We start from the raw sequence: 18,990 nt of genomic DNA, 5'->3' as shown, positions 1-18,990 counted from the left end.
ATATCTCTAAAGTCAAACAAAACCAAACATCAGACCATCATAATTAAGCTCAGTAAAAGCTAAAGGAAGCTACTTTGTTTTTTTCTTAGGCTTTTTTTGTGATGCCACCATAGTATTGTATTATATGTAGGGATGTCCGATATTGGCTTTTTTGCCGATATCCCATATGCCGATACTGTCCGACTCGCAATTTCCGATTTCAATATCAAACGATACCGATATGTGTAACATAGATAGATACTTCTTCTTCTTTTTTTTTTTCTTTTTATTATGTATTATTGAAATTGAAGTGATCTGTTAGTATTTCTTTATTAATTCTTATTCTGTTTTATTATTTTTCTTAACTCTCCCATTGTATTAGGACATTTTTGTAGAGCTGCTGGAAACGTGAATTTCTCTTGGAGACAAATGAAGTATCTATCATTCAAGCAGCTCTGTTTGTTCTCCTCCTATTATCAACTTTTAAGTAAAATATTCTATCCTATGGTTATGGACACGTCGAGACTTGTTTATTCAAGCACATTTTTACGTACCATGAGAGCGAGGTCCCACGGCGGTAGGCAGCAGAGCCGGCTAAGATGAAAGCTGAGCTGCTAGCAAGGAAGTGGAGATTCAAGCCCTCGGTACCTTCTATCACCATGGGTAACGTGAATTCACCACTGAACAAGATTGACGAGCTGACAAAGAACGTCAAGACCTTCAGACCCTGCAGCTTATTGTCTTCACTGAAACATGACTAACAGCTAGCATCCCAGATGCTAACATGGGGAGCTATCAGACTTTAGCACAGTCAGAGCGGACAGGGACACGAGAGCCTGTGGAAAGAGCAAATGAGGTGGGCTTGCACTGTATGTGAGCAAACTGTATGTGTCATCCTGGCCATGTGAACATGAAAATGTCCATCCATACAGTATTTTTTCAAATCGGTTTTCATTATGGAGAAAAAACCCGATACCGATATGTACCGATATCACATTTTTATGCCAATATCGAGCCAATAATATTGGTGGGCCGATATTATCGGACATCTGTAATTATATGCAGTGTTTAACTTCTTTTTACACTTTTATGACAGTTAACAATGTAAAAATGTTAAACACGCCTGTACAGATAATACAAGTTTATGATAGCAAAATGTACATTATTTGCTGAGGAAAAACTATGTAATTTTTTTGTCCGACGGTAACAGTTTGACCCTGGAACAGATTATGTATATTTCCATTATTTCCTGTGGTCACAGTTATTAAAAAATCAGGACAAATCAGACAGATGTTGGTCATTTTTGCAAGATAATGAAAAACGCAACAAAAAAATAGACCTTAAATTACCACATGATGAGACCAAACACATAATAACAAACGTACATCAAAAACAGCATTTCTACAATGGAATTTGAGATTTTCACAATAAAAAAAGTTCCTTACCGTGAGCTACCCAGCCGTGTTTGCAGTGGTCGCATGTACGCAAGTGAATCTTGCCCGGCTGGAAGCACTCACATGTGCAGTTGACCAGTGTGCAGCGAATGGCCTGCGGGAACACAAAAAAAACATGTTTTTTTGTTAGCAATGCACTTTATTCAGAGATTTACAAAGAGAAAATCTGGCCGTGCATCCAAGTCAAAGTCTTGCAAAGCAGCAAATCCTCCAATTAGAGGTTCATGTCCCGAATATAGCTGTCAAATTGAAACAAATGTCTATTACAAATCATGTGAGCAAACATCGCTCTCCTACGTGCAGCCTTCCAGTTGTACCTCTCTGCGCAGTAAATGTCTCAAAGCTCGTGTGAAGTGACTGGGAGCAAAAACATCGAAATGTTTTGACGGAGGCGCACTTGTGCTGAAAGCTCTCAGCCATGAGGGGTTAGGTGTGCAGCACAAAGCCTAGCACTCGCCCCTGTTGGTGCTCTAACAGCTAGTCAAGGTCATGCTACGAGTTGTGGAGTGGCGAAAAACAAACAAAAGTGAGTGTACAAAGCGGAGCAATCGTTTGATGATATACACACAGATGAAAACATCTGTATCATTACAAGCAGCTGCAGGCTGTAAATTTGCCTCCCAACAGGACGGCGGAGTGAAACGAGGAGTAAAGCGAGGGATGACAAATGACAAACATTTGTCTTAATAAGCCACGACCGCCCTTTTGTTGATATGTATTTGCGTGTGTACCGTAGAGTACACACAATGTGCAACTGCACACTGGAATTTTTTGTTATTCTAATATATATATATTGTCCTTTTTAAATATTTTGACACACATTTGGATTTTCAAGACAACAAACCTTCATCCTTCGGCTTAAATAAACTCTGCTTCTTCCGACTCCTTTTCGGACATGATGAAGTGTAAACATGTTCCTTAATGTACCTTGTTAAGCATGTCCTAAACAAATGAACCATTAGCATTGTAGCCCTGTATCGGTCAAGGAACCATGTTTGTAACCACTTCACTTCAACCCCATGCATCACTATAAGGCAGGAGAACCATGGGATTTTTGCCACTGAATCAGAAAGACAAGTCAGATACTGAGAATAATGTAAAAGTCATTATTAAATGTATTGAAAGAACAGTGTATTATTACTATTATTATTATTATGATACTTTTCAAAATATATTAGCTATTTTTATTCATTTTTAAAATTTTGACAAAATATTATTATTAGTACTGTTTGTATTATTCAATAAAATTATTTTTTCAAAAGGGACTCCAAGGGCCTTACTAGATTTTTTAAATTTTTTGCGATGTTTATTATTATTATTATTATACACTAGATCCCCAACTTACGAACATCCGACTTGCGAACATTTGTGGATACGAACACAAGCCGACTGGTCTATATTTTATTTTATTTTGCAGTGTAGTCGCTCAATCAGTATTTATACTGCTACTGTACATGCTTGACCAGTAGAGGGCACTGTGACACTGCTAATGGGACCAACAGGAGAGGAAGACGAGGAAGAGGAGAGAGGAAGGCTAAGTTGTAGTTGTATGATACAACCCTGACAGAGCTTGTGATTAAAGTTTATGAAGAGTTAATAGGCCTGCTTAATTCTACACCACCCACAGAACACTACCTCTTTTAGAAGAGTCTAACCACAACGACCATTTGTCCTTTTTTTCAATAACTCCTCCTCCTCCTCCACCACAACGATGTATGCTCGACCACTCCTCTTCAAAGGTAAATAACATTTATCATTACTTATTATTATATCATTTTTATTATTGTTTTTTTCATTAATTATCCTCGTTTAATATTACTATGCATCCAAACTCATATTTACATACACACACATATACTGTGTATGTATACACGTACATGTAGTACCTTCATCATTGGTAATATTACCTTTTCTCAGACTTAAGAACAAATCGACTTGCGAACGGTCGTCTGGAACCAATTGTGTTCGTAAGTTGGGGACCTAGTGTATTTTCAATGTTTGTGGGTTCAATGTTTTTTGGTCTTTTAATAACGGTTCATTTGAGGTTTTATTTCTTTGTAGAACTACATGTTGGGCAGACTCAAAATGCCCACCCCTATGTAGATTATGCTAGAATTTACCAGGAAATGCTACATGTTACCAAGAAAATGTAAAAAAATAAATATAAAACCATTGAGTCACCTGTTAATACATGTCTATAGTGTTTTTTGCTATGTTCTTATGTTATTTCAAGATGAAAGTTCCGCAGGATGTCCACCCCTACGTAGATTATGTTAGAAGTTACCTGGAAATGCTAGAAATCACCAGGAAAATGTAATTAAAAAAACAACACGAGACATTATTCAGTTATCTGTTCACACAACTTTCCTTTTTCCTCATTCTTGTTACTCCAAATACGAGTAGAGTATGAATAATTTCGCAGATGTGCGACATCTCAACCAATGTTATCAGAAGCTTTATGAGTTTACAGTCTCGTCTCAGTGGTGTGACAATCCTGTGACTTGAAGGGTGGCTGGTCAGAGTCCATGTCTGCACAATCTGGATTTCACAATGTCTGAAACGGTCAATGAGCGATCACAGATAGACGAGGATCGACCTTTAAATCACACACGTGTAATTCTTCACACCACTGTTTGGCCGTTTGCTTTACGCCATGCTTAAATAACATGGATTATTCTGTTTGCAATAAAAATGTGGCTCAGTCATAATCTACTAAAGCACCATGAAATCCACCTCCTGCCATCAGGTGGTAAACCAGATTACTGGAGGGAAGGTGTCAAAGTGAACAGCGGCTAATCCCAGATTAAACACGAAATTACACGACTTCCAACCGTGTGGCCCCAGTGTTGACACGCAGTCAGACAGCAGATTATTTGACCAAGCTTCCAGGTAGGATTACTCCGTACTCGATGTTTGGAAGTGAGTTTGACATGTTGAGAGTGCTCGCAGGACACGATCTTAGAGAAATGAGATGCACAATTGTCAATTTAGCAGACGCTTCTATCCATGTAGTGGAAAAAAAACATTAGCCTTGCCATTGGTCTTGCAAGATTCTGTGTATATTTTTCTGGCTATGGTAGATTGTTTTATACCGTTATGATTGCTAGCTTTTTAATGGATTTAAACGGCTGTTCTGCTCCTCAAAAATCGTTGCAATCTGAATTTGCCAAGAATCTTTTTTGTCAGAAACCCTGCCATTGATCTTGCAAGATTCTCCAAGCTTTAAATTCAGTAAATAATTATTGGTTCTGTCCACTTTGTTGTAAATTCATTTCGTAAGGACCGGAGTGAACTAGGTTGCATTGAAGTTTGAGGTCTTAATTGCGCGCATTCCGTGCTGGTTTCTCAAGGTAGTTCTTTCCAAGAGTTCAGTAGACAAACCTTAAAGCCCTGCCTATTTGGGCGGGGATTGATCTTGCAAGATTATGTATAAACTTCACTAGCTATTCCAGATTGCGTTGCCGTATGTCATGAATGCCATTTTCGCGAGGACTCAACTGGTTTGCTAGCTGCCTCAGGATGCCTTACAGTTTGCATCTGTTCTTGAGTTCTGAAGTTGCCAAGATATACTTAATACTTTCAGTTCAGTGGAAAAACTTTAATAGTAAATCAACTTAAGACATCACTGCAATAACGTCTTATAGTGCAGTCCCCCCAAAAAGTGTGCACTCTGCTTAATGCTGCTAGCAGATTGATGCCTCTTGCTAATTAGCTGCATGTGCGGCGGGACCTAACAGCAGCAGCAGTAGCAGGAGCGTACAAACAAATGGAAATATCAAGCGCACCTTCGCTGTTTACGAGCGGGCGTGTTGACAGCTGACAAGATAGTTAAGGGGCGTCTAATACGGCAATTAGAGCGTGGCACTATCTGCGGGGCTGCTGCTGTGACAAGGCGCCCCTCTAATCACGGACTTATTACGCCGAGCAAGCAGCACCTCTCATATCTAGGCCATTAAGCAGACTGCAGCATTAAGGAGCATTAAAGCCGCAAGAGGCACTAAGGGCAGACAGAATAAGGCAAGAGGGGGAGAAAAAGGGTGTGCTCTTGTTTTCGACATTTATTCCTGCATCCTTCCACTGTGAGCCAGGAAGAGATGTTAAAGGCTTCACAAGTAAAGAAAGAACACAAATTGATTACAAGTTTTTTAATGAGGAAGCGAGCGTGCACGTATCCAACACAGCCATCAGAAACATCTGTGTTTGCTTTAACAGACGAAACAAGAGAGACAAAAGAGTAAACACAGCTCCTCACGCTTTCCGATGAGTCTCTGTGCGACCGCATGGGTCTGCTCTGCGCTTGGCTCGCCTTCTAAACCCGGCCCGGCTTGGGTTCAGGGACGAGCACCGGGCCCGCATCCCACCACTCCCTCTCGCACATATTTGTCACAGCAGGCTGGGAGAAGAAGGAGGGGAGGTTGTGTTATCTGAGGCCAGGCCAGAAACGCAGCGTTAGTCACCGTGTTAGCGTCTCGCTAGGGTTTCCTCTCTGGCTTGCAATGGGGAGACCGACAGGACAGGATTTTTGGAGCTTTCAGGACTCTTTCTTCAGGGTGCAAGTAACAATAGTATGGGTTTGGTTGAGTTTCCTTCGTTTAAAAAAACCCCCACAAAATCTAGAAATACCCCACCCTTATCGTACGAGTTCTCAGCACCTGTTTGTTTGCTGTAGTCTGTTCAGTTCAGTTGGGTAAACAATTTTGTCAGGGATCCAGAAATATCTGACCTTTAGGTTTGGGTACCAGTCGCATGGGGTGGGTTCTGTTGGCATTTTTAAGCAATTCCACTGTAAGAGATCCAGTTCATACACTTTTCAGAAATCTTTTATTATTATTCTTTTTATTAGGCCTTTCATTTGCAAAGTGTCCTCAAATAGCCAGCCAGCACCTTTTTTGCCGTATTGTCAGTGGGTTAACTTTTTTGCGTTTTCATTGTAGGGTATCCCAAAATAGCTGACCCATACTGTCCTGTACTTGTCAGTATTGGGGTACAGTTTGCTGTAGTACTGATTGGTTTGGTGCACATTTTTTGGCGTTTCCAATGTGACATATCCCAAAATAACGGACCCATACTGTTTCTTTGTATTGGACCTGTGCCACAGGACACTCTTTGTTTGAGGTACTTTGGGTTGATTCGTTTTTCGTCATTTTCTAGGAAAGAATACTGATAACTGTCAGCACCCTCTCGTTTGATCATTTTGGTTTGGTGTCGATTGTACTGGGTTTCTATTGTAAGAGATCCCAAAGTATCCGACCCATACTGTATGAGTTTGTTTTCTGTCGTTTTACCAGTTGCAGTAGTGCAGTACAGTACGTCTTGCCGGTGTCGGGTGGAGCTAAACATGTTGCTGTATATTGATTGTGGTTATGGATACCGTCAGCAGGCATAGTTGTTGTCCCTTGCCATTTTATGTGATTCGTTTCAGTGGAAAGACTGGCGGAAATGTTCGTCTGCACTGTAAGTAGTTGGGTCCTGGGCTCAGTCAGCCGTCACGCAGCTGCCTATTACCCGTTTGGGCCAACAACTTGACTCAGTACGCATCATTCTCAGGCCCTTATCTGACTCAAGTGTGTGTCTCATTGTGGGCTTGTGTTTAGCTGGAGGCTGGATGTTTCATGGCTGTTTTGCTTGGCCAGCAGCCTCACTGTCCCGGCCCACTTGTAAACACTTACGACCGGCGACTGCCTTCATTGGACTCACCGTGACGAGATGGGTGGAAGCGCCGTAGGATAGCGGCGCATTAGGACAAGATGGTTCCAGGCTGGACTCTTGGCTCACGATCGCACTGTAAACAGGCTCCCTGGGCCGAGAACCAACGGCGACACATGCAAACCGAGCCCGGGCAGGATATTATAGACGTCAGCAAACACAATGAAAGCACACAAGCAATGGTGATCTTTGAGTAATAGCATCCTGTTCAGCTGCGTTACTTCGCTGTCATTTTTAATGTCGTAGCTGCGCGTCAGTCGTCTTTTTTCCCCTTTCTCCCTGCACAATGCAAAGCCACACAGCTGCCTGCTATTGTTCCTCCCACATTAATCCAATCCTTTACCCATCCATGTTCAACACGTCGCCACAGACCGCATCTCTTGTCGAGGAGTTAAGCAAAAGCTGGGAATGTAAATGAAAACCCCGTGTGTGTGCATGTGTGCGCCTCATGTTTGCGGATGTTAGATACGTCTGCACTCAGGGTCGTCGTACAACAACCAGGAGCATCTTGTCCTCTCTTTCTCGGCCGCAAGATATTATCTCATCTGTGAGTTTAGCTGCCGAAAACGCTGCCAATTTCCTGACACAAATGTGCAGCTAACGTGCGTCGGAGGGAAAAGAGAGAGAGGCGCGGCGGCTTTGCGTGTCATAAAGAAAAGGGCCCTGGCTTGGATTGAGACATCAGGACCGCACAGTGTCCATATTGGAACCAGGTGACAAATAACACACAGTGCATAAAGACAGGCTTTGTAGTCCACTGCAGCCACAACACACAAGGTACAATATGCTAACCCTAATGCTTGTTTGTTAGCAGATTTACTCCAAAACTACTTATCCGATTGTCAGAAAATTTTGAGGGGTGATGTGGCACAAGTCCCGGAAGAAACCAAAGGATTTTGGTGTGGATTGTAATAAAGGTGTGGAATTTCTGGAAGAAATTTACCTTATAAGTCAAACAAAACTCCCGAGGTCAAATCATTGTCATGCGTAGCATTAAGTCTTGCAAGAATTCAGTGGATGTTTTGATTTTTCTTCAGCTGTTTTGTGATACTATAGATTGCATAGATGTCAAAACGATTGGAACTGAATCTTTCTGGCATTTAGAAAAGGATGTGGCTCCTCAGTAAGACAATTTCTTTATCAACTGATGCTAATTTAAGTAGGATGTAGCTAAGGAGTGTCCAAGAGTCACATACAGTTGTCCCTCGTTTATCGCGGTTAATTGGTTCCCGACCCAACCGCTGTGAGTAAATTTCTGTGAAGTTGGATTCAAAATTCAATATTCATAAATAAATAAATACATGGATTTCGTAGATTTTCCTAGTTAGAGCATAGAAAACATGTTTATGACTTTCAAAATAAGTTTTTTTTAAACATTATTAGAGCCCTGTAGATAGGAAATAAACCCCGTATCGTCACCTTTACACTCCTATTATTCTTTGTTTACACTAAACTGCTAATGCACAGGCAACGGTGCATAGCATAGCATGTTAGCGAGCTAAATAGTTAGCCTCCAGTTTATTTATTCTAAACTTACAAAAGGGTTTCAAACAGAGTGGGGAAGAAGGACAAAGTAAGAAGCCAAAAACTGCCCTGCGATTGGCTGGCAACCAGTCCAGGGTGTACCCCACCTGTCGCCCAAAGTCAGCTGGGATAGGCTCCAGCATGCGCGACCCTAATGAGGAAAAGCGGCATAGAAAATGGATGGATGGAAGAAGCCAAAAACGTACCACTTCCACACGGAATAGAAGGAGACCTTTTTTCACTCTATCATGTCAGACATGCCATGGCTGACTACATGCAGTGTGAAGGTAATGTAATGTAATGTCATGTCTCATCAATGTTTTGTGTCATTACTTACGCCAAGTGACCAGAATACTACGTATGACTTGTCTTTCAAAATATGTTGACTAATAATGGGCCATAGTCAACCACGACTATAACCACGACTTATTCATTCATTCATTTTTGGAAAACCGCAATATATAGGGCGATGTTTGAACCGCGATGTTACGAGGGATGAATAAGCATGACGTACTAAAAAAATCAAAGCATATAGGGGCCATTTTTATATTTTTAATATTGTAAAAAGGCTAAAACCAAGAATATGTTAAAAAAGCCTGATGTCAGCTTTGTGTTATTTTTTTATGTTACACCCTTTTTCCTTTATCCTGTTGTTTTTATTAGTTTTCCTATCTAATTGTAGTTTTAGGCCAAAAAAAGGAGCTATGGGCCGAAAATAGCCTCTGGGACACACTTTGATGTACCTAAAAGCATAATGGCTTATGGTTTTTTGCACGAAAATGACCAAATAAAGCTTGCAACGCACTGTTTCCTGGTCCTTCTCTGTTATCTCTCCATTATCATTATGTGTGCCTGTCCGGCATCTTCAAAAGTTGCGTAATTTTATTGTACAGATGACTCCTCCATACTTGTAATGCTATTTCAAACGTTGTCTGGATGGTTAACAGGGCTTTTATGATGAGAATTAGACTTTAAATAGCAATACAAATCAGTGTATTCTGTGATAGATTACTGGAGGAAGACATGGCAATGGACACAAACAAAAAAAGACTTGTGTATGTACATTAAATCCCCACAGTGCAAAAAAAAAAAAAATGTGGGGCCTGTCGTGCCTGTCAGTTCTGCTTTGGAGCCCAGAGGCTGGCAGTCTTGGAGGCAGAGGTCCCTGTCCTCTGTGCAGCTGTGCATCTGGGTTCTGACACGGGCCACGGCGGCCAGAGCTATGCTAATGGGAACCAAATGGGCCGTGAGTCCCAGGTGGATTAGCTGAGATGCATGTGTTTTTCATGTAGTCATGCGCAGATTCTTTTTTTTTCGTGCTTGTTTCCTTCACTTTAAGGCCCATACATGCAAGCAACTTTTGTAATGCACACACTCGTAACTAACCATCCCTGTGAAACAGTCATGTGACATCATGTATTACATAATATAGTGCCAGTTACTGTCATTTGAAAAGAATTACTTGTTGTGCTGCTGAATTCATTTATGATGGTGATTGCAAAGTCAGGTCGTGCAGGAAAGTTGGAGAAGCACATGCTAAGCAAAACATAGTGGAAGAATGCATGCTGACTACAGTAACGGAATATGGACACTTTTTGTAAGTCAAAAATGAAGTATTTTGTTGCGGTGTTTTTTGTTTTTTTTTTTCAAATTGAAACATATTGTCAATGATTTTAGCGAGTCTGTCAATGCTGCTTTCTAGAAATGAGAAATGTCAGATCTGATCTGACATCACACGACGTTGGTGCCCTCAAAGACCCAATGGAAATAGGAGCTTCCAACCACTGGCATTTAACCCTTTCAGGCTTGCATCCAGTAAGCGCTATGAAATAGGATCTTTCCAACTTCCCAGCAGCCTTGAATGCAGCCTAAGGAAGGAGGAACAAGTGGCAAGTGGGGAGTGAAGGAGAAATAGTGGTGGGGTGAAGTATTAGTCAGAAGGCTGCAGAGGAACATACATCTCCGTGGCCATTATTAGTCGGCATGGTCCACACGCACGCACACGGTGAAACACTTCCTCATTCCAGCATTTTCTTGCATATAACAGCCAAAATGTTCACGCAAAAGACAAATGTCCTCTTAGTAAAGGTTGGATGTAAACACACACATTGACCGTGTGGCTGTCATTGCTGAAACTCCCCCAGTTGGACATTTAGTCAACACACTCATCTGCAGGCTATGACACACACACACACACACACCCGCAACAGCAAACATGCACGCCCACACACAATCACCGAATTCCCCTTTTAATAATCAGCTTGCAGCCAGCTGCTCCTTCCATGAAGCCTTACCCAAATAATAATAAATAATAATATAATATATCATGGTTACATAGATTACATGGCTACATCGGGGTCTTGTTCACGAGTGAGGGAAGGTTGGATCGTGAGGTCACCAGGCGGTTCGGCGCAGCATCCGCAGTAATGCGGTCGCTGTACCGGACCTTCGTGGTGAAGAGAGAGCTGAGCCGGAAGGCAAAGCTCTCAATTTACTGGTAGATCTATGTTCCCACTCTCACCTATGGTCGTGAACTTTGGGTTGTGACCGAAAGAACGAGATTGCGGATACAAGCGGCTGAAATTAGTTTCCTCCGTGAGGAGCTCAGTCATCCTGGAGCAGCTCAGAGTATAGCCGCTGCTCCTTCACATCGAGAGGAGCCAGTTGAGGTGGCTCGGGCATCTAATCCGGATGACTCCCGGACGCCTCCCTGGTGAGGTGTTCCGGGCATGCCCAGCCGGGAGAAGGCCCCGGGGCAGACCTAGGACACGCTGGAGGGATTATGTCTCACAGCTGGCCTGGGAACGCCTTGGTGTCCTCCCGGTGGAGCTGGAGGAGGTGGTCGGGGACCGGGAAGTCTGGGCTTCCCTACTGAGACTGCTGCCCCCGCGACCCGGACCCGGATAAGCGGAGGACAATGGATGGGTGGATGGATGGATAGTTACACAGAGCTTTTGTTGGTACTCAAAGATGCTGAATAGGCAAAAAAATTAATTAATGAAAAAAAAAGAAAGCCTACAAAAGGTGACAAATGTTTTTAATATATTTCTAAAAATAAAATAAATACTTAACAAATTATTAATATTTAATAAATAAAAAATAATAGACATTTAAAAATATAAAAATATAAATTGGCCTTTATTTTCTTTAGTATAGCAATGCTGAAAATGAACAACCTGTGCTAATTGTGTGTAAGCAGCCCACATTGTTCGGCTGAGCACAATAGACAGAAATTAAATACAAAAATGTAATTACAAAAATTATAAAATGAGTTATACAATTACAAATTCATATATCAAAGAAACTGAACAGTATTTTTTTAATTTAAAAAAAGAAAGAGAAAAGAAAAATAAAAACAATGTTTTTAATATACCAAAAATAACATAATTAAATAAAAATAAACATATAAAAATACTAATGCAATTATATAATATATGTCTTTATCTTTGACCATATTAATGCTAAAAATAAAGAACCTGCACTAATTGTGTTTAAGCATCCCACAGCCTAAGCCAAACTGCATTATGGCACACCACTCCAGGTCAAGTCACACAATCATATTTGTTTCTTTGGCACAGGTCAAAAACACCTGTGCAATAAGCAACTGATATTTGCTGAAACATCACACAAGGTTCAAATACAGTCAAAGCCGCCAGGATGAACGCTCCATCGGAGTTACTCACATACGTTTAAGAGAATTTACCTCCGCCAGCATTGCGAGAAGATGCACTCAAGTTTGCTGTCAGCTAACTTCCATCTTTCCAACAACCCCAGCCACAAGTACCAAGAGACACAAGAAAGTGATAGAGAGGAGTTACAGTAGATAGGAGGGAGGGAGGGACGGACCAATGGTTACATGACAGCTGCTGCCACCACAAAAAAAGTGTCACTCCCAAAGCCACACTGACATTAGTGTCTGTTCAACGTGTGTGTGTGTGTGTGTGTGTGTGAGAGAGAGTGAGAGAGAGCAGGCACGCTAAAAGGAAAAGTCCATCAGGGTGTTTTCGTCTTTATCAGCCTTACAAAGTTCACAGATATAGAGGCTGAAGTGGAGGCTAGCCGCCGTTCCCCAGTCACAGGTTGCACCCACGACCCTTCAGACAGCCACCATCACCCATTAAGACACACGTCATTAATCCACATCTACATGCATAGGCAAAACGACCCTACGTGCAATCACTTTTATCCTTTTCTCAAACAACGATACCTAAACTCCCTTCCAGTACTGCTGAAATTACACTTTTTTTAACCTCAAGATCCAAAGTCGTGGCTCTAACTTACTCAACAGTATTGCCATAACAATGACATCTACATAGAAATGTATGATATTTAAGTAAAAAGTCACTAACTATTTAGTAAAGAGTTCTCTAAACAGCTAAAGCATTGTTTTGATAGCTGTTTGATAGCTAGCTAGTAGGGTACTGCAAAAACTACTCAATTATTTCATTGAACTTTGTGCAGGAGTGGCACATTTGCAGAGTAAAATCTTAAAAATACCAGATAAAATGTGAGAATTGGTGCAGACTTGGTGTTTTACCCTCCCGTGGAATCCAAATGGTACATTCCCATCCATCTTACGTCATTTTCAATGACCCAAAAAGAAAAGGACAAATATGTCGCTCCAGGTTGTCCATTTATTATCTGCCATTCTGTTTTTTTTATCTTATTTTTGATTAAACATGAAACTGATGCCCCACGCCACAGAACAGTTCCAAATTAGTCTATTAGCAACAAAACAGACAGTTATGGTGCTGCATGATTTGTTCACTTTGGTTTGTTAGAGAAATGTAGTTTCCATTTTTGTCGTTATACACTATGAAACTCTTCACCCCGCCCCGGAATCCAAATGGTAGAAGCCCATCTGTGTGATACCTGCTTCTTGACATTTTCCAAGAAACCAGGAAGCAGCATGCGACATTAGCAAACACGGAAAAATATGGTGTTCTACGTTTTTTTTTACTGTCTGTTTTTGCTGGTAGTTAGTATGAAACTGTTCCCCCCACCCAGGAATAAAATGGCAGAGTCCCATGAGTTTAATCCTAACTTCTACGTCATTCTACCTAAATTAGAAAGTAGCATGCTAACTATAATACGAGCAAGTAAACAAAAATAGAGGGCACCATTTTTATATTTTGTTTGCAAGATTTACTTAGATCAAGTCACAACATGTGTTTTACTCCTGCCACCGCAAAATAAAAAGTGGTACAGTCCGATCTGCGTCTTTGAGTTGGGCTCATTTTCTATTTTGTGTTTTAACGTATGTGGCTTCACATGACCAGTCACTGACGTTTACTGCCTTGCTGTTATCAAAGCGCACACTTCTGATGGCAGAAACTCCTGCAGTCTCGCAAACACAAATCTGATGCTCCACTCTGTATATTTTTTTCACTTTTGATAGCAGTTCTGTGCTGCGCTGTCATTATAAAGCTATTGACTAATTGGACATATGTTAGCGGAACACCACTGGGTCGTTAGCGATGACAAATTGCGCTTTTATTGCCGCCCTATCATGAGAAATATGTCCGAGGAGTCCTCTTCCTCACCCTCTGACTGACTTTCTCCACTAGCATTCCTGCACTCTCCGTGTTTAACGTTTCACCGCATCCGCGACGCTAACGCCGGCCTAATGAATCTCGTGCCTGGCGCGGCGCTAAAATGGGCCCGTAAGTGTTTGCAGCTGCGATGCTCTCTCTCCCTTGCCTTGGCAGTGGCATTGAGTAGGGAGGAAGAGGAGGGAGGGGACACATGTGAGTGCAGCTGGAGGAGGAGGTGGTATGAAGGCATGAAGAGGAGGCAAAAAAAAAAAAAGACCACAAGTCTCCGTGTTTCCAGCTGCTTTTCTCAGGGGCTCGGTTTCCTCCCCCTTTACCCACCCCTCGGTTTTTTCGCAAGGCCCTTCTGGTCCCAGGTTGCTTGACAAATACACACACACACACACACACATATACAGTGAGACGCCCACTCCCACCCTCCCCTTGCATGGCTCACTTTGGGCCATCTTTGTTTAGACAGGGCTCAGGAGTTCCAGAAAAGCTCTCTCAGATGTGCTGAAGTAAGGGAAAAACAAAACAAACTGACCCTCACTCACACACACACACACACACACACTCAAAACCTACCAACAAGTACTTTGCACTCACACGTGTGACGTGCACAATCACATACATGCACAATCTGACACGTGCGAGTGTTAAAAAAACAAAAAAATGGTACACTTTCTTCACGCAGGTATGCATTTCTTTTTATAACGGTGTGTGTGTGTGTGTGTGTGTGTGTGTGTGCGTGCGTCCGTCCGTGTCCCGATCCCCGGATCACAGCAGCGCGGCGGGCCCGGAGCATACCTCGACATGTGTTACCTCTTTGTAATATTGACTTTGTTATAGCTAGACGAGTGGGAGAGTCGGGCCAAGAAAGCGAGGGCCGTGCAGTTAGCGGGCCCCCCGAGTTCGCCTGAAAACAAATACCTGAACGAACTGTGAAAATAGAAAACACACACACACCACAATGGATCGCCGTTAAAAAACAAAATGGATTCAAATAAACAATAAAATTCTCACTCTCCCTGGCTGAACTTTTCTATTCACGCTCGGATTTAGCCGGAGGTGGGGATTTTCAATTGGTGGGTCGTGACCAAAAACTGGATCATGTATTTGTTCTGTGTGGGTCAAAAATACGTTTCGACCCAAAATTTGGGGACTGTATGCAGAGGTTTCCTCCAGCTACCGAGAGGACACCAACATTCAAACATCCTGCTTCGATACACTGATGTAACACACGCTCCGCATTAGTTATGTTTGCTCTCAGTTAATAATAGCGATTTGGCAAAGTTTAGCTAACATTACCGAATGTATATCCTATCATAACAATTCTTGATCGCACCATGCACGTGTACGTGTATACCCACGGCCATGGACGCCAGTTATTATGTTCAAGCCAAACAAAAATTGAATTGGTAATTGTGGAAAGTATAGACATTTTTTTTGTTCATATGCTAGCCAGCGGTGGTGCTCTTATATGTTTGGGTTTCACAAAACGTATAATATGATACCGTCCCTTTAATAAATACGAGCTTGTATGTTTAAAATGTTGGTTTATGTAAATTGAAAAAAAAGTCAACGTTTGTCCATGCTATCAGTCTCATCAAAATATTTATTTTCGTCTGGAAACAACTGAATGCACTACTTGGCTGCAACCAGCAGGGGTGCTGTTATTCAGGCTAGTTTGCTGCTGCTGCCGCTGCTGCTGCAGGACAGCATGTTGCCAGCAACGGGAAGTTAAACCACGTCAACATTCCTCTGGGCTGCAATATTCTGGTCCACACTGGCATGGAAACAGGAGTTCAGAACATTCAGAGAGCTTAAATGCTGTCTCAAAAGATTCTAGTTAATCCTTTATTGTCGTCCCTCTTTTACTGCAGGTAATTGGTTCCAGACCCGACCGCCATAAGTGAATTTCAGCAAAGTAGCATTCAATATTAATAAACAGAATATTTCCGTACTTAGAGCATAAAAAAACAGTTTAAGACTTTCCAAATACGGGTTTTACCATTATTAGAGCCCTGCAGATATGAAATAAGGCCCCGATTGTCACCTTTACACTATTATTCTTTGTTTACACCACATTACGCACAGGCTACGGGATCACTGCAGGGACAAAAGACGGCCGCCGCTCGTATCATATTGCAAGCTACCGAGCAAACTAGTTAGCCTCCATTATGTTTGTTGTAAACTTATGAAAGTGTTTCACACTGAGTGAGGAAGAAGAACAAAGTGAGAAGCCCAAAACTTAACACTTGCCCACGAAATGGGAGGAGAACTTTTTTTTTCACTCGTCGGACTTGCTATGGCTGACTTGCAGTGTAAAGATCATGTAATGTAAGCTTATGTCTCATCAATGTACTGTAACACTACTGACAGAATGATAGTCCGTCACAATATTACATATGAATTGTCTTTCAATATTTTTAGGCCATAGTCAACTATGAAACAGCTATCATTTATTAGTTCATACACTTTTGAGAATAGAGTGAGAGTGACGTTCGAATCGCGATGCAGCGCGGGGCGACTGGACCTGATTGTTAATGTCCCCCGCAGTCTGTGGAAAAGGACTTGAGTTCGCGCTGAAATGAAGCTCGCTTGTGCACACATGTTGTTTTTATTTGATTGCTTTGCAGAAATAAAAGATTGATTATCATCTCCACTCTCCGTCGTCCCGCGAGTGCATCTCCCATCTCTCATTCCTCCTCTTCTTTTTATCCCTCCCTCCATCCTTCTCTGTGACTTTTGCTTACGCATTTGAATAATGAAGGCGAGTCATTTGAATATTCCCTCTGTATTTAAACAGGAAAAAAAATATGTTTTTTTACACCATGCAGTGATATTAGCCATGCTAATTGGGCTCTTTGGACCTTCCCAATAGAAAGGCTAAATTAATTACTTATGTCGACAAAATGTCAGACACGTCGATCTAATAAGTACATCTGTTTGCAGCCGCCTTGTGGCTTCACTCTTCTTCTGTGTGTGTGTGTGTCCATTGGCGTTGCATCTAATGAATAAGACGCTAACACAAAGCTTTGACGTCCTCTAATATTTATGCCGTCTTCTCTTCGCACTAATCAGCCACTACGGCATCGACTCTGCACACAAAGTGACTCAAGTGTGTGTGTGTGTGTGTGTGTGTGTGTGTGTGTGAGTGTTTTTTGCATTTTTTATGCTTAAACATGCCACTTTGGATTTATTTGTGTGCCAGCTTGTGTTTTTCAAAGCGGACCCTCCACGGCACTGAGCGTGTACTTAGCTTTCGGCTGTAACTGCACGTGTGAACCAACGTGGACCCGATGATGACGACCGCCACAAATGGAAATGCGACTCTTCAGTCTTGTCCATTAACTAACTAACGTCTCATGAAGTCAGCAAAAGTGCGCAGACAGCGCCTCAGACTTGTGGTTAGCACACGGTAACATATCTTATCCCGTCTACTTATGCGGAACATATTGACCAAAATATGCTGACACTGCGTGTTGCCAACTACACTAGTAAACATATTGTTACACGAACACATCTCCAACAGTGCCAATGAAGACAGTGGCAGTATTGTCTTCAATTTTTAAACCTTAAGAAGCTGCAATCATTTTTTTTTTACAACAAAAACATTTCATTTGAATACAATAGGATAAAAGAGTCACTTTTTCTCCAAATATTTTTTATTAAAGTACTTTATTATTGTAAAAGTACTACAAGTGTTTGAGTGACTGAGTTTTCGACAAAGATTTTCACCAAAATTTTGTCTCTGTCTCGATTATAGCGCAATATTGCGCCTAACTGGCATATTTGTCCTGTACTGTATCATTTAAATCATACCAGGCATTTTTCTATTGAGTGCGGCTGCTAAATAACCCGACAGAAAGTTGCGAGTGCCAGCAATTTCATAAAAAAAATGGTGAGAAACACTATTGCATTCAAGAAAAAACTTGCAAAGTCCAAAGAAGGTGTCCACGTGGCCGATCTCACCAGGATGTCCTGCAAAAGCATATCAACAATAAGACACTGGCATGGTCTTAGATGACGATGCATCCCAGCAGGCATCCGACAAATTGTTATAATACTGTCATTGCTGTCTTTAAAAAAGTTTTTTGTTTTTTTTTTACTGAAAATCAGAAAGAAAAACAACTTGTCGTCGTTTTTTTGCATTACATTTATTACATTTACATTTATTTTCACTATGTACCACGGAGCTATGGTTTCCATTAATTTTGAGTTAGCTTATGCTTATAATATAGTTTGGTACATTAGGTGCCCATACGGTATATAGTTTCATCATTTCAAATGGAAGAACCGGCACCAAAATGTGGCCTTTACAACTTTGATTGAGTTATTAATTGAACAATATGCTTATTATTGTGAGTCTAGTTGTAGCACTGCATCATACTGATAGGTGTTTCTAATATTAAGACCCTCTTGTGCTTCTAAATAAGGAAACCAAAATATTAGAAAGACCTGTCAGTATGACGCAGTGCAGTTGTACGCCACTTTAAACTACAACCGCCACGACAAACGTTATTGTCTTTATACCGGGAGATACAACTCTTGCCTTGCTCATTATATTTACAGCATGTTCTATTAGTATTTCATGGGTATGCATGTTGCGTGTGCGCAGGCCGGCCTGCCGTTTGAACACTGCATTGCCACCCGAGGCTCGGTCCCCTCGGCCGTCCTGTGGGCGGCGAGCGACAGCTTGCGCTGTGATGCTCCAGCGATAGGCATCATCGGCAGACTTAATTGGTCCGCCGCTCCTCTGAGTGGCCTCGCTAATTAATTAGAAAGGCAGC

The 18,990-nt window shown here is 41.7% G+C and overlaps 1 protein-coding gene across 6 annotated transcripts in view; it reads right to left on the bottom strand.

Annotated features, from left to right (window-relative positions):
- The window catches only part of bnc2 (basonuclin 2), a 221,872-nt gene that overhangs the window by 53,055 nt on the left and 149,827 nt on the right, over nt 1–18,990 (bottom strand). For 4 of the 6 annotated variants that reach the window (XM_054778865.1, XM_054778863.1, XM_054778864.1 and 1 more), the window contains one exon: nt 1,425–1,527. In XM_054778865.1, the coding sequence (XP_054634840.1) occupies nt 1,425–1,527 (103 nt within the window). Of the gene's footprint in view, nt 1–1,424; nt 1,528–5,685; nt 5,827–18,990 lie in introns of all 6 variants that reach the window. The other 2 variants (XM_054778868.1, XM_054778866.1) reach the window with 1 other exon arrangement.

Source organism: Dunckerocampus dactyliophorus, chromosome 6 (genome assembly GCF_027744805.1).
Source record: "Dunckerocampus dactyliophorus isolate RoL2022-P2 chromosome 6, RoL_Ddac_1.1, whole genome shotgun sequence".
Lineage (NCBI taxonomy): Eukaryota > Metazoa > Chordata > Actinopteri > Syngnathiformes > Syngnathidae > Dunckerocampus > Dunckerocampus dactyliophorus.
Note: the sequence above shows the minus strand (reverse complement) of the source record. Positions and strands in the feature narration are given on the sequence as shown.